The sequence below is a fragment of the Macaca fascicularis genome, chromosome 1 (assembly GCF_037993035.2).
Source record: "Macaca fascicularis isolate 582-1 chromosome 1, T2T-MFA8v1.1".
Classification (NCBI taxonomy): Eukaryota; Metazoa; Chordata; class Mammalia; order Primates; family Cercopithecidae; genus Macaca; species Macaca fascicularis.
This window is the reverse complement of record NC_088375.1, coordinates 109805322-109817644: the sequence shown is the minus strand read 5'-3', so window position 1 is coordinate 109817644 and position 12323 is coordinate 109805322. Positions and strand designations below refer to the sequence as shown.

The window sequence follows — 12323 nt, the reverse complement described above, 5'->3', positions numbered from 1 at the left end:
TCACCGTCCCCTAACCTCGTTTTCCCTATAAAATACCCATTACTTGTATACAAATTGCAGTCGAGTTCAGTTCATGCTGAACTCTTTTTCCTTATTGCAGTAGTTACTACTGATTGAAATCTGTCCTTTCCACTTTATTGTCTGGCTTTGTTTATCTTTGACAAAGTTCACCAATTTCAAGACACTGTTTCCAGCCCCTGCGATGGAGTTACATTGAGAAGGAAACCCCTGGAATTTAGTTTCACCCCTACACTTTCAGTGGAATTTTTCTGCTTCTTTAGAGGTGCGCAAGGGCCCTTGACAATAAGGAAACTTTCAGACTTGTCCAAGGTCCCACAGAGAGTGCTTGATCCACCCGAGCTATCACATCCCACAGGGTATACACAAGAGTATACATTAATACTTTTTTTTTTTTTTTTGGAGACAGGGTCTCACTCTGTTGCCCAGGCTGGAGTGCAGTGGGGCAATCTCAGCTCACTGCAACCTCCCTTGGGTTCAGGCAATTCTCCCACCTCACCCTCCCAAATAGCTGGAATTACAGGCATGCACCACCACGCCTGGGTAATTTTTTTTGTTTGTTTTTGGTTTTTGTAGAGATAAGGTCTCACCATGTTGCCGAGGCTGGTCTTGAATTCCTGGGTTCAAGTGATTCTCCCGTCTTGGCCTCCCAAAGTTCTGGGATTACAGGCATGAGCCACCGCACGGGGCCCTGATTCCTTTTTTATTCTGGCTTCAAGATTCAGTTCTACCGTTATCGGCTGTGTGACTGGATAAATCACTACACCGCAAGCCTCGGTTTCCTATTTACGAAATGGGTCGAATAATGCCTGCCACGTGGGGCTGCTCTGAGGAGTACAGATGTAAGAGATCCTGTGTCCACTGATATTTTCATGTGGGCTTTTTGATAATGATCCAAAAGGAACATGAGAACTGTGATTTCTCGGCCAGGCGAGGCGGCTTACTCCTGTAATCCCAGCACTTTGGGAGTCCGAGGCAGGCGGATCACCTGAGATCCGGAGTTCGAGACCAGCCTGGCCAACATGGTGAAATCCCCTCTCTACTAACAATACAAAAAATTAGCCGGGCGTGGTGGCTCATGCCTGTAATCCCAGCTACTCGGGAGGCTAAGGCACGAGAATCGCTTGAACCTGGGAGGCGGAGGTTGCAGTGAGCCGAGATCGCGCCACTGCACGCCAGCCTGGGGGACAGAGCGAGACTCCGTCTCAAAAAAAAAAAAAAAAAAATTTGTGATCAGCATCTTTTAAGTGGCCACCTCCCCACCCCACCTTCATGCCTCCCTCCTCCTTGAATCGTGTGTTAGAACGCTGTGATCTGGTCCAAACTCCACGGAGATGCGATGTGAAGCGATGTTGGGCAATTTCAACTCCCTGTCTCGGTCGCCACCTAGGATTACTGCACGGTCAGCTGCGACCTCATCAACATGGCTGCTGGAACTCGCCTACAGGAAAAAGAAAGAAGTGACACTGAAGGATCACTTCCGCTTCCGTTGGCGCAAGCGCTTTCATTTTTTCTGCTACCGTGACTAAGATGGAAGCGTTTTTGGGGTCGCGGTCCGGACTTTGGGCGGGGGGTCCGGCCCCAGGACAGTTTTACCGTATTCCATCCACTCCCGATTCCTTCATGGATCCAGCGTCTGCACTTTACAGAGGTCCAATCACACGGACCCAGTAAGTTCTCGGCGCTTTCGCTTGCGTAGGGGGAGGGACCATGGGGCCTGGTGCTGCCGGCCGGTTTTGAGAGCCCAGGAAGGTGAGGCGGGGTCCCCGGGGGCGCGAACGGCAGGGGAGCTCGGGGCGCAGAGTCCTGGAGAATGCAGAATAATTGGAAGGAATTGTAGAAAATCAGAAGCGGAGCTCAGTGCGCGAAAGAGGGCGCAGGCCATCCCCCTGCTCAGCTCCCACCGTTCTCACTCTTTAGGAACCCCATGGTGACCGGGACCTCAGTCCTCGGCGTTAAGTTCGAGGGCGGAGTGGTGATTGCCGCAGACATGCTGGGATCCTACGGCTCCTTGGCTCGTTTCCGCAACATATCTCGCATCATGCGAGTCAACAATAGTACCATGCTGGGTGCCTCTGGGGACTATGCTGATTTCCAGTATTTGAAGCAAGTTCTCGGCCAGATGGTGTAAGTCATCCAGAGAACAGGAGAGTGGTTCCCAAGTAGAGAGGGGAGTCCCCTGTTTTTTATTCCCTTCGATGGAATGGGGGGACTTGATGTTGCGGCGGGGGACTGGGACAGTTGTTGGAGGTCGGAGATCTAAGAGTGTTTGCAATAAAGTTTTTGGCATTAGGAGGTGTAAGATGGGGAAAGTGTGGTAACTTCTTTTGGGGATGGGTGGAGACCCCGACTTAATTCTCTCCCTTTTCTCACAACCAATTCCTTTTAAGGATTGATGAGGAGCTTCTGGGAGATGGACATAGTTATAGTCCTAGAGCTATTCATTCATGGCTGACCAGGGCCATGTACAGCCGGCGCTCAAAGATGAACCCTTTGTGGAATACCATGGTCATCGGAGGCTATGCTGATGGAGAGAGGTTCATATGAATACAAATAACTTATTTCCTTTACCACCCAACCTAGTACCTGTGTAGCATCTCTTCTGTCTCTTCTCCCCAAGTGAATCCCACTTTAACTCAGACCCCATGGTCCCCTTCTTCAGCTAAGATGAACCTAAGGTGAAATGAGTTTTGATCCATTGTGTCCTGTTAGCTTCCTCGGTTATGTGGACATGCTTGGTGTAGCCTATGAAGCCCCTTCGCTGGCCACTGGTTATGGTGCCTACTTGGCTCAGGTAAGTAGTGAGTCTAGAGGTGGGGAAAAGGGAAGACAAAAGGAAATGGATTAGTGGTTGTCTCCTTTTCTCCTGAAATTCTGATACGAGGGATGGGCTGGGATCCCTATTACTGGGCAGATGGTTTTCTTTGTAGTCTGGGGGCTGTAGGTGTTGACACTGATTTCCAGTGACAAAATGGCATGTCTGGGAGTCAGTAGACATGCAAAGAGAGGACACCCTAGAACTTCCGCTTGAAGTGGCTCTTAGCTTATTAGTAAGCAGAGTTCATTCTGGTGAGGCACGAGGTAGAATGTCATCTTTTCACTCTCATGCTTTTTATACCATAGATTTGAGACAACTAGCCTGTTATTCAGCCCAATATCTACCATGGTTTCCCCCAATCTCCCTAGCCTCTGCTGCGAGAAGTTCTGGAGAAGCAGCCAGTGCTAAGCCAGACCGAGGCCCGTAACCTAGTAGAACGCTGCATGCGAGTGCTGTACTACCGAGATGCCCGTTCTTACAACCGGGTGAGGGATGTGCTGGGAACCTAATTGGTGGGCTCTGAATCCTTGCAATCCCTGGGTCTCTATGCTTTGAAGAACAGATTGCCTCACTTGTGTAACTCCTATTTTTACCCTGGGGAAGACCTCCACTTGACCTTTCATTTAAGGACTTAAGGGGTGGGCATTATTGAGTGCTCTGCTTTTTTCCAGTTTCAAATCGCCACTGTAACTGAAAAAGGTGTTGAAATAGAGGGACCATTGTCTGCAGAGACCAACTGGGATATTGCCCACATGATCAGGTTAGTAATAGGAAAAAAATTGGTGACAGATTGGGGAGGTCTTTGGCTTACACTAAGCTGAGCTTTTCTGGGAGACTCACCCAGGAAAATGGGTGGAGAGGGTTTTGGTTGGACGGTACAGCTATTTTTAGGAATTGATCCCTTTATGCTTTACACTTTTATTGTTCTTTCTTCCTTTTTTAGTGGCTTTGAATGAAATACAGATGCATTATCCAGAACTGAAGTTATACCCTACTTTTAACTTTGAACTTGGCTGGTTCAAAGACAAGACTCTTCTTTTGTAAAGTAAATAAATTCTTCAAAATGCTTGCTGAGTGGTTTTTGTCTGACTGGGTCACACCAAGTGCAAAACTGCTGAGTACTGCTATGTGCCATCTCCCTCCTTGGTTGGAGAACCCTTAGGGTCTTGCAGCACATATAGAATTCTCTGCACGATACAGAAAGACACACTAGCGTCATTTGGAGCTGTATTAGAAGCAGAGCTTCCTGTAGAAGCGACTTAATTTTTGTGTGCTAACTGGCTTTTTGTGTTCAAATTCTTCTCCCAAATCTTCCCCCACTACACTGGATTATCAAAGGATACAGATTTCTTAATGTTGGCTGTGATTTTCATTAAAATACCACTTGAAAGATAATCTAGTAGAGCTGTTCTGCCTCAGGTTGCCCTCAAGTCAGCTGGGACATCAGCCATCCCTGGAATGGTTCTAAACCTGAATATTTTAGAGACAAAATTCTCCTTCTGTTGCCCAGACTGGAGTGCAGCAGCATGATCATAGCTTACTGCAGCCTTGAATTTCTGGGCTCAAGCAACCTCCTGCCTCAGCCTCCCAAGTGCTGGGATTACTGGCATGAGCCATCATGCCCAGCCTGAATTTTTAAAATGAACACTGTAGGTGACTCTGACACATATCCTCTTCAAACTTCTTGAGAAAGAAAATATAGGCAGCAAATTCAAAGTATAGAAATTCAGTGAGAGAACTGAAGGAAAAATCAAACCATCCCTCCACTTGCATTGTCCGTAACAACAAACTTGTAAGGCAAAAGAAAACAATGAGCTTTCAACCTGAAACCTCCACATACTCAGTCTCAACACAGAAAATAGTCAATAAATACATGTTTATTGATTAAACTGAATTATAAAAAACAAAACCAAAAAAAAATTTCCTTCTACTACTAAGCCATGCAGGCAGAGTCCACAAAGACAACTTCCTGGCCAAAACCCAGCTGATCCACTGTTGGTATTACGATCTTAAAAAAAATTACCCATCAAGAAAGTCAATCATGTGCAGAGGACAGGAACCCCAGCTCTGCTAAGGCTGTGGCTGCTGCAGAAACTACCAAAGAGTAGGATTAAGTTGTTGTAGACAGAAGTGACCAATCAGTTCTTGAACTTTCTCAAAGGCAAAGGCTGACTTCAAAGTCCATAGTCAATAAAATGGCATCAGGCAAAAAGCTGGGGAAGAGAAGCCCAGATGGATCCTTAGTTGTTTTCAGATGTCAAGGGTTCACAAAGCTGGCCAAGCTGTTTCTGGAAGGGACTTTTCCAGTTCACTATATTATAGTGTGCTGGGGGATGAAAAAACAAACAAACAAAAAAGCGGGGTGGGGTGGGAGAAATGGGTGGTAACAAATGTCACACCTGTACCACCAGGCCCATCACATCTTGAGCATTTCCCAGTCTGTGAAAGCCTATTAAACAAGGTCACCTAGAAAAAAAACAAGTTTATAAATCCATTTCCCCTCATTTTATTAAATGTTCCACTTATGTACATTTTAAAGACGAACCATTTACAAGCTTGTGCAGGTTGCCTCCTTGGCTCACAGGAGGGGAACATTGTTGAAAGTCTCAGGATAAACAGAAGACTTGGTTTTTTGCTCCTTTTCTCTGTACGGTACAGTACGTTTTGGTTTAAAACCATGAGTACATACAATTAAAAAAATCCCTCATGCAAATTGTAGAAAAAATTTTTTCCTTGAAGCTGGCAGTGAAAAATAAAGATTCATGTCATTTTCTTTGTGCACACCCCTGTGCGCTTCTTCCTATCAGATTCTTCCCTAAGTATTAAGAGAAATAGGGGAAAGCCACAGAGTACGCTGGATTTCAACAAGTAGTCTGTCTTGTCTTTTTGAAGTTCAACACTTCTTGAACAATTAGCTCCTGACTATAGGACCAGCAATCCCTTAAACAGGCATGTTCGCCATTTAACAGGATGAAGTTCAATAAAGTAGGGACTGCCCCTGGGGGCTTACAGGATGAAGACTCAAACTGGGAATGGCTTCCACCCTAAAACTGTTTGATCACCTCAGTACCTCTTGCTTGCTAATAACACCTGTATCATCCTTTGTCCAGAGTGATGGATAGTGTGAGAATGGGGAAAGGGGCCAAGGATCACAAGTGCAAAAAATATTGTTTATGTCATGTTTTGGAGGGAAGGTGGTGAGGAAAAGACAAATCTATTCATTCTGGATAATTAAAGGTGGTTTCATGCATTTTTAAAGCCACAATTTTATATCTAGGGTTGCTGTAGAAACCAACATCTCTGGAGAGGGAAGGCAAGAAAAGGAGAAGGAAGAGAGAGTTCAGTGGGACTTTTTTTTCCATTTTCATTTTTATATAAAAGTGTTAAGACCACAATGAAAAAAGTTTTTTATCCATATATATAATAAACCAGTTTGTGAGCTACATAATTTGTCTTTCCCATCTTCAGAAATGTTCTCACATTGACAATGATTAGATAGCATCATGCCCAAAGACATTGGCCACACAATAAAACAAAAAAACCAGAAGTACTATGATACAATCGAGGTAAAAGGGGAAACAAAATTTAACATTCGCCCACAATTTTTTTTTCTTTTTCTTAATTTTGTCAGAAAAATACCAAACACAGTGATTTAAATTTAAAAAAAAAAAAAGTCACAAAAACCTGTTTTTAGCAGAAGTGAATGACCAATGGGCCAGCTCCTTGGCTCAGACGTGATTACTATTGGTTTTCCTAATTAATCCACAAATCCACAGGGAAGTGTAAGTCAACTTCAGGGGGGAGTGGTGGTGTAAAATTAAAAAATATAAACCAAATACCCCACCTGGTATGCCCCCTTTTCCCTAAGCCCCTTTACCCTCCCTCACATGTTCCCACCCCCACTCCACACCCCCTCATGACCCCACTCAAATCTCCATCAGATCTAGGTCAGCTTCTTCAAAGCCATAGAAAGACTCGGTCTCACTTTCACCCTCAAATAGCTGGTGAAGGCTTTCAGGCTCAATTGTCTCTTCAGGAGATGATCTGGGTCGTGGAGTGGAAGACTCAGAATGTTCCCCACTCAGCTTCAGTTGCTCCTCTAGGGAGGCAATTAGCTCCTCCTGCATGTCAGCATTTCTTGTAGGTGAGTTAATGTTGCCATCAGGGCCAGGCAGAACACTAGCCACCAGGAAGGAGCGCTGAACTAGCTCTGGACAGTCCCCAATGACACCTAGCACTTCACCCAGCCAGACAAGCACCAGCTGAAGGAGGACATCAGAATCACATGCAGTATCTGCCATTTCCCGAGCCTGTTCCTTCCACTTTTTATGCAGGAAGTTCTTGACAGTTCTTTTGATGCATACATCTAATGGCTGAATTTTGGAGCTACAGCCTGCTGGGACCACTGCAGGCAAAGTGCTAGAGGCACTAAGCATAGCCAGTACCTCTTCTGACAAGTGAGTGCGATGACAGTCCATCACAAGCATACCTTTGCTGCGCTGGCAAGCTGTGTGCTTCTGCCACACTCGAGTTGACCACAGCTCCATTATCTCATCATCACTGTAGCCACTCTCCTTTGCCTCTAGCAATATGGAATCTGGCATGTTAGCAGGCTGATCCATCTGCCCTCTGTAGAAAACGAGGGTGGGAAGGACAGTGCCATCTGCCAGAATGGCCAGGACTACATCACACCAAGGTTCCCCTGTGCCCACCGTCTGCAGGGCATTCTCCTTTCGGTCATCACTGCTCAGCACCTCTGTATCCAGGAACAAGGATATCTCGTCAATAGCCACAATCATAGACAAGGGTAAGTCCTGGTTGTGAATCTGCCGTTGTACAAATTCAATGAAGAGTCCTGCATTCTCTGCCACATCCTTAGGTAGGGTGTGGGCCACAGCTCGTCGGGCATGGGGAGTCAGGTGGTGCCGCAGCATGAAACGCACAGCCCACTCATAGGAGATCTTAAATCCCCCTTCCAAAGAACGTCCTATTTTGGTGGCCTTCTGGAACAAGGTCTCCTCATTTACAGGTAGCTGTTGTTCACGCTGGGTTAGCACCCACTCAGCCAGTTTCTCTTCTGCCTCAAAGCTTAGATATTTGCCCTCTAGATTCTCCCCCTGGGAGGCCTGGAAACGTCGAAGCCAACGCCGAATACGTCGCTGGGGATTTCGGAAGTGTTCAGCTGCCTGTTCTGTATTGCAGCATAGAGCAAACAGTACTACTCGAAGCTTCTTCACAGACAGCTGCTCCTTTTTGCCAACCCCACTACCACCACCACCTGATGCTGGCTCAGGTTCCTGGGCAACCGGGCTCCCTTCATCCTGATCATCAACATTCAGACATTCAGCTCCCTCCGTAGCCAATGGTGGAAGGGCTAAAGGCTGTGGGTGAGTGGGGGTTGGTGGTGGGGTTGCAGTTGAGGCTGGTGATGGGAGTGCTGGGGCTAAGGGAGTTGGTAGCTCTTCAGGCTCAGCGGGGGTGGCCCCCGCAGATTTCACAGTGGCAGCTTTGTTAGTGGGGAAGGAAGGAGGAGGGTACATATTCTTCACGTTCCGGTCATGCACTCGGTCACGAGTCTGGCCATGCCTACAGGGGTGAGGAGCAAAGAGAGGAGGAAAAATCTCAGTTCAACTAGGAAATTGAAATAATAATATGATAATTAATAATAATAAAGAATAAACACACTGCAAATCAGAAATTAAATTGTGAGATGAGTGAGTTTTTGTTACCTTGAGTGAGCTATCCAAGTGAGTCCTATGGAAAATGAAACAATAAAAAAAGTTAGCTCAGTGAAGAAATAAGCCCTCCAAAGACAGTGCCCTGGGATTTCAACTTACTACATAAAAATACGCTGTTCACAGTGACCAGCTTTCCCAGTTTTCTATAAACTTTAGGTCGGAAGGTTTCTAATTTGGTACAGTACATCTCAACGGTGAATGAGTGAGGCCAGGTGGGCATGCTCCTGATGCATACAGTACGAACCTGGATCTTTTTTCCTCCCCTTGCTCAACTAATCCCCATCTCTCCTACTTACCCCGTGGCAGGATGCTGCTGGATCTGTGAGAGGGGTTGAATACCAAATGCTTGGCCATAGCATCTCCCACAGAGGTAACAAAGGTACATGAAGTGCAGGCCAGCTTGATTCCACTAAAAAAGAGAATCGAGAATATCTAAGAGAAATACAGCAGTGACACTTGAGACCATTAAGCTTTGAGGCTTAAGAAAGAAAAGGAATGCCCTCCCACTTTCTCCGAAATTAATTCACATAACCACCTCTCCAAATAATGAAAAACCTGAAAATTAATTAATGTAAAAACCTGAAAAATTAAGATGCTGCCAGTAAGTTTTTTCTTACCTCACAGAATTTTTAAACAAAGCCAAATACTTGGGGCTCTTCCGTGGAACATGATTGCTGAGAAAGACAAAGAAGTGGTATGAGTTATGGAGTTCTGCTGGCTAAGCTACAGATCACCAGCCAGTGACAATCCCCCAACAAAAGAGACGCTTCTTCAGTGCATCCTAATCTCAACCTAAGCCAGTTTTCCTGTCACCATGCTTCTTAAACTTTAATATGCATACGAGTCCCCTGAGGATCTATTAAAATTCACATTCTGATTCAGGAGGCCTAGGGTGGGGCTGAGAGCCAGCATTTCTAACCACCTCCCACCTAATACTACTGCTACTTGGCCCTAGTAGCACAGACCATCAAAACTGAAAAAACAAAGCCTCTCACTCTGCTAGGAGAGAAGAACAAATAGCTCTAAGAGTTGAAGAAGGAAACATATTAGGAGCAGGGGAGAAAATGAAATGAGTGCTCAAGAATCTGGCTGGGACCAGGTGCAGTGGCTTACGCCCATAATCCCAGCACTTTACGAGGCCGAGGCGGGTGAATCACCTGAGCTCAGGAGTTTGAGACCAGCCTGGCTAACATGGTGAAGCCCCATCTCCACTAAAAATACAAAAAAATTAGCCAGGTGTGGTGGTGCACACCTGTAATCCCAGCTACTTGGGAGGCTGAGACAGGAGAATCACTTGAACCCAGGAGGCAGAGGTTGCAGTGAGCCAAGATTGTGCCATTGTACTCCAGCCTGGGGGACAGAGCAAGACCCTGTCTCCAAAAAAAAAAAGAAAGAATCTGAACTCTCAAGCTAAAATACTGGTTAAAAAACAACTTACTTGATCATGTGGTTGGCATAAGCTCGAGAGCAGCAGGTGCTATAGCGACACAGAGAGCAGTGTACGTAAGTAGGGAAATGATTAGGGAAGTCTGGGATCTCGAAGCTGCACTCCAGGCATGTCTGCCGGCCCATGACACTCCTGTGGGAAAAAAGAAAGAATTCTCATTACTGCCTCAGGGGTCCCCAAAATGTAGGATTTTCAGACAACAAACCCTGCTAAAAAGCTACCAGATCGCACTGTGTATCAGGAATAATCCTGCCCACCCAGTCCCCACCCGCCCAGCACTTAGAAGAAGGTGCTGACATTTTCCTAACAGCTCTCTTCTGGATGCTGCGCTGGACAGGGGGATAAAGGAAGACAGGCAGAGGGTCCATGGAGGAGGTCAGCGGTGCTGCCTCCTGCAAGGCGCTGGGAGGTGTATCATTAGAGGATACAGGAACAGTTCGTGGCTGCCCTCGGGAAGCCCGGATTGTCACCTGAGAAACAAGGGAAGTAACAATGAGACATAACCCACGCTGAATTTCAGAATACTGAAAATCTCTATTCCTCCCTCCCTGAGCCTATAAGACACTGGCAAACTCTTTACCTTGGTGCCTGGTTTCAAGCCCTCCAGCTGCTTGGGTTTACGGAAGGTTTTATGGTGTTGAAGCTTGTGTTCAATTTTGTCCTTGGCAAAGAGAAACTGTAGCCGGCATTTGTTGCAGTGATAAACATTTCTCTTCTGAAGTGGGGGAGGGAAAAAAAGAGACAAAATCCCTTAAAGGTTCCTAATAAATTTTCTTCTTTGAGGAGAAAGCAGATCAATGTCAACCATATCACTCTTCCCACCTTTCTGTTGATAATTTAAGAGAGTAAGGAAGAAATATGCGACATGACCACAAAACCTACCATTGAGAATCATCACTTCCCATGATCTCAAAGAAAGATGGTAGATTCTAGTCCAGGATGACTAAGTTCTCAAATCATCCGTTCCTGACTTGTTTAACAATTTGAATGAGTGATGTAACCTTTATTTGTATTGTATCTTTACATTGCTGACAACTGGACATTCTCCTGGACATTTTTTTTAAAAAAGGACAATGTATGGCCGGGCGCGGTGGCTCAAGCCTGTAATCCCAGCACTTTGGGAGGCCGAGACGGGTGGATCACGAGGTCAGAAGATCGAGACCATCTTGGCTAACACGGTGAAACCCCGTCTCTACTAAAAAATACAAAAAACTAGCCAGGCGAGGTGGCGGGCGCCTGTAGTCCCAGCTACTCGGGAGGCTGAGGCAGGAGAATGGCATGAACCCGGGAGGCGGGGCTTGCAGTGAGCTGAGATCCGGCCACTGCACTCAGCCTGGGCGACAGAGCAAGACTCCGTCTCAAAAAAAAAAAAAAAAGAAAAAGAAAAAAAAAAAAAAAAAAGGACAATGTACATAGTAAAGAAAAGCCATACTTTTTTTTCTGTACTCTTCTAACTTTGCTTTCAACTCCGACACTCAGTTCCCTTCCATACAAACGACTTATTACCAGTTTCCTGAGTATGCTTTCGTGGACAGTCTACACATGTAACTGTATCACAAACACATTCATATCCAATCATTACCTGCCCCACTCCCCTTTTTTTGAGACAGGGTCTCTGTTGCCCAGGCTGGAATGCAGTGGCATGTTCACAGCTCACTGCACGTCCCAAGTAGCTGGGACTACAGGTACGCGCCACCATGCCCGGCTACTTTTTGTATTTTTTGTAGAGACTGGGTGTCACCATGTTGCCCAGGCTGGTCTTCAACTCTTGGGCTCAAGTGATCTACCCGCCTTGGCCTCCCAAAGTGTTGGGATTATAGGCGTGCACCACTGTGCCTGGCCCCCACTTTTTTCCCTTTCCTTTTTGTAGAAATGTTGTCTCACCATGTTGCCCAGGCTGGACTCCACCTCCTGGGCTCAAGTGATCCTCCCACCTCAGCCCTCTTCTTTTTCTCCTTTTAATACAAATGATAGCACTTATCTTGCTGTTTTCCCACTTAACACATCAGTATATACAGATACGTCTCCTGGTGAGACCATTTTGAGGATTCAGTCTGCCTAGTATTGAAGTCCTTCAAAAATAGAACCCATGTCTATGATTTTCTTTAGCAGGATAACAAGTTTAGGCTGAGAGACAATTTCCACCCCCCTATTTGGAAATACAGTTGTGGTAGATGATCAGCAGTCACTACTGTGCAAAGGAGACTACGAGCGTAATAGGGTGCATATGTTTGTGTGCATATGTATGTGACTATTAAGCACACATTCTCCATTTTGAATCCTCTCTTATATACCTTTCACT

General features: G+C 45.9%; 2 protein-coding genes across 13 annotated transcripts in view; one reads left to right on the top strand and one right to left on the bottom strand.

The window, feature by feature from the left end:
* Positions 1 to 1523: 1523 nt before the first annotated feature.
* PSMB4 (proteasome 20S subunit beta 4) lies at positions 1524 to 3902 on the top strand. The gene is made up of 7 exons (XM_015451811.4): positions 1524 to 1688; positions 1939 to 2145; positions 2409 to 2555; positions 2731 to 2812; positions 3205 to 3321; positions 3508 to 3596; positions 3780 to 3902. The coding sequence occupies exons 1-7, from the start codon at positions 1549 to 1551 to the stop codon at positions 3790 to 3792; spliced, it is 795 nt and encodes a 264-aa protein (XP_015307297.3). The 5' UTR covers positions 1524 to 1548; the 3' UTR covers positions 3793 to 3902.
* A 793-nt stretch (positions 3903 to 4695) lies between these two features.
* POGZ (pogo transposable element derived with ZNF domain) overlaps positions 4696 to 12323 on the bottom strand; it is a 56774-nt gene continuing 49146 nt past the window's right edge. For all 12 annotated transcript variants that reach the window (XM_065545974.1, XM_065545976.1, XM_065545977.1 and 9 more), the window contains 7 exons: positions 10602 to 10736; positions 10319 to 10491; positions 10013 to 10153; positions 9192 to 9248; positions 8871 to 8983; positions 8566 to 8590; positions 4696 to 8422 (listed from right to left, as the gene is read on the bottom strand). In XM_065545974.1, the coding sequence (XP_065402046.1) occupies positions 6763 to 8422; positions 8566 to 8590; positions 8871 to 8983; positions 9192 to 9248; positions 10013 to 10153; positions 10319 to 10491; positions 10602 to 10736 (2304 nt within the window). In that variant the 3' untranslated portion in view covers positions 4696 to 6762. The remainder of the gene's footprint in view (positions 8423 to 8565; positions 8591 to 8870; positions 8984 to 9191; positions 9249 to 10012; positions 10154 to 10318; positions 10492 to 10601; positions 10737 to 12323) is intronic.

Coding starts and splice junctions, on each gene's coding strand:
- PSMB4 (XM_015451811.4), top strand. CDS start 1,549: ATGGAAGCGTTTTTGGGGTCGCGGTCCGGACTTTGGGCGGGGGGTCCG. Junction 2,813..3,204: donor ATGGTGCCTACTTGGCTCAG/GTAAGTAGTGAG, acceptor CAATCTCCCTAG/CCTCTGCTGCGAGAAGTTCT. Junction 3,322..3,507: donor ATGCCCGTTCTTACAACCGG/GTGAGGGATGTG, acceptor GCTTTTTTCCAG/TTTCAAATCGCCACTGTAAC.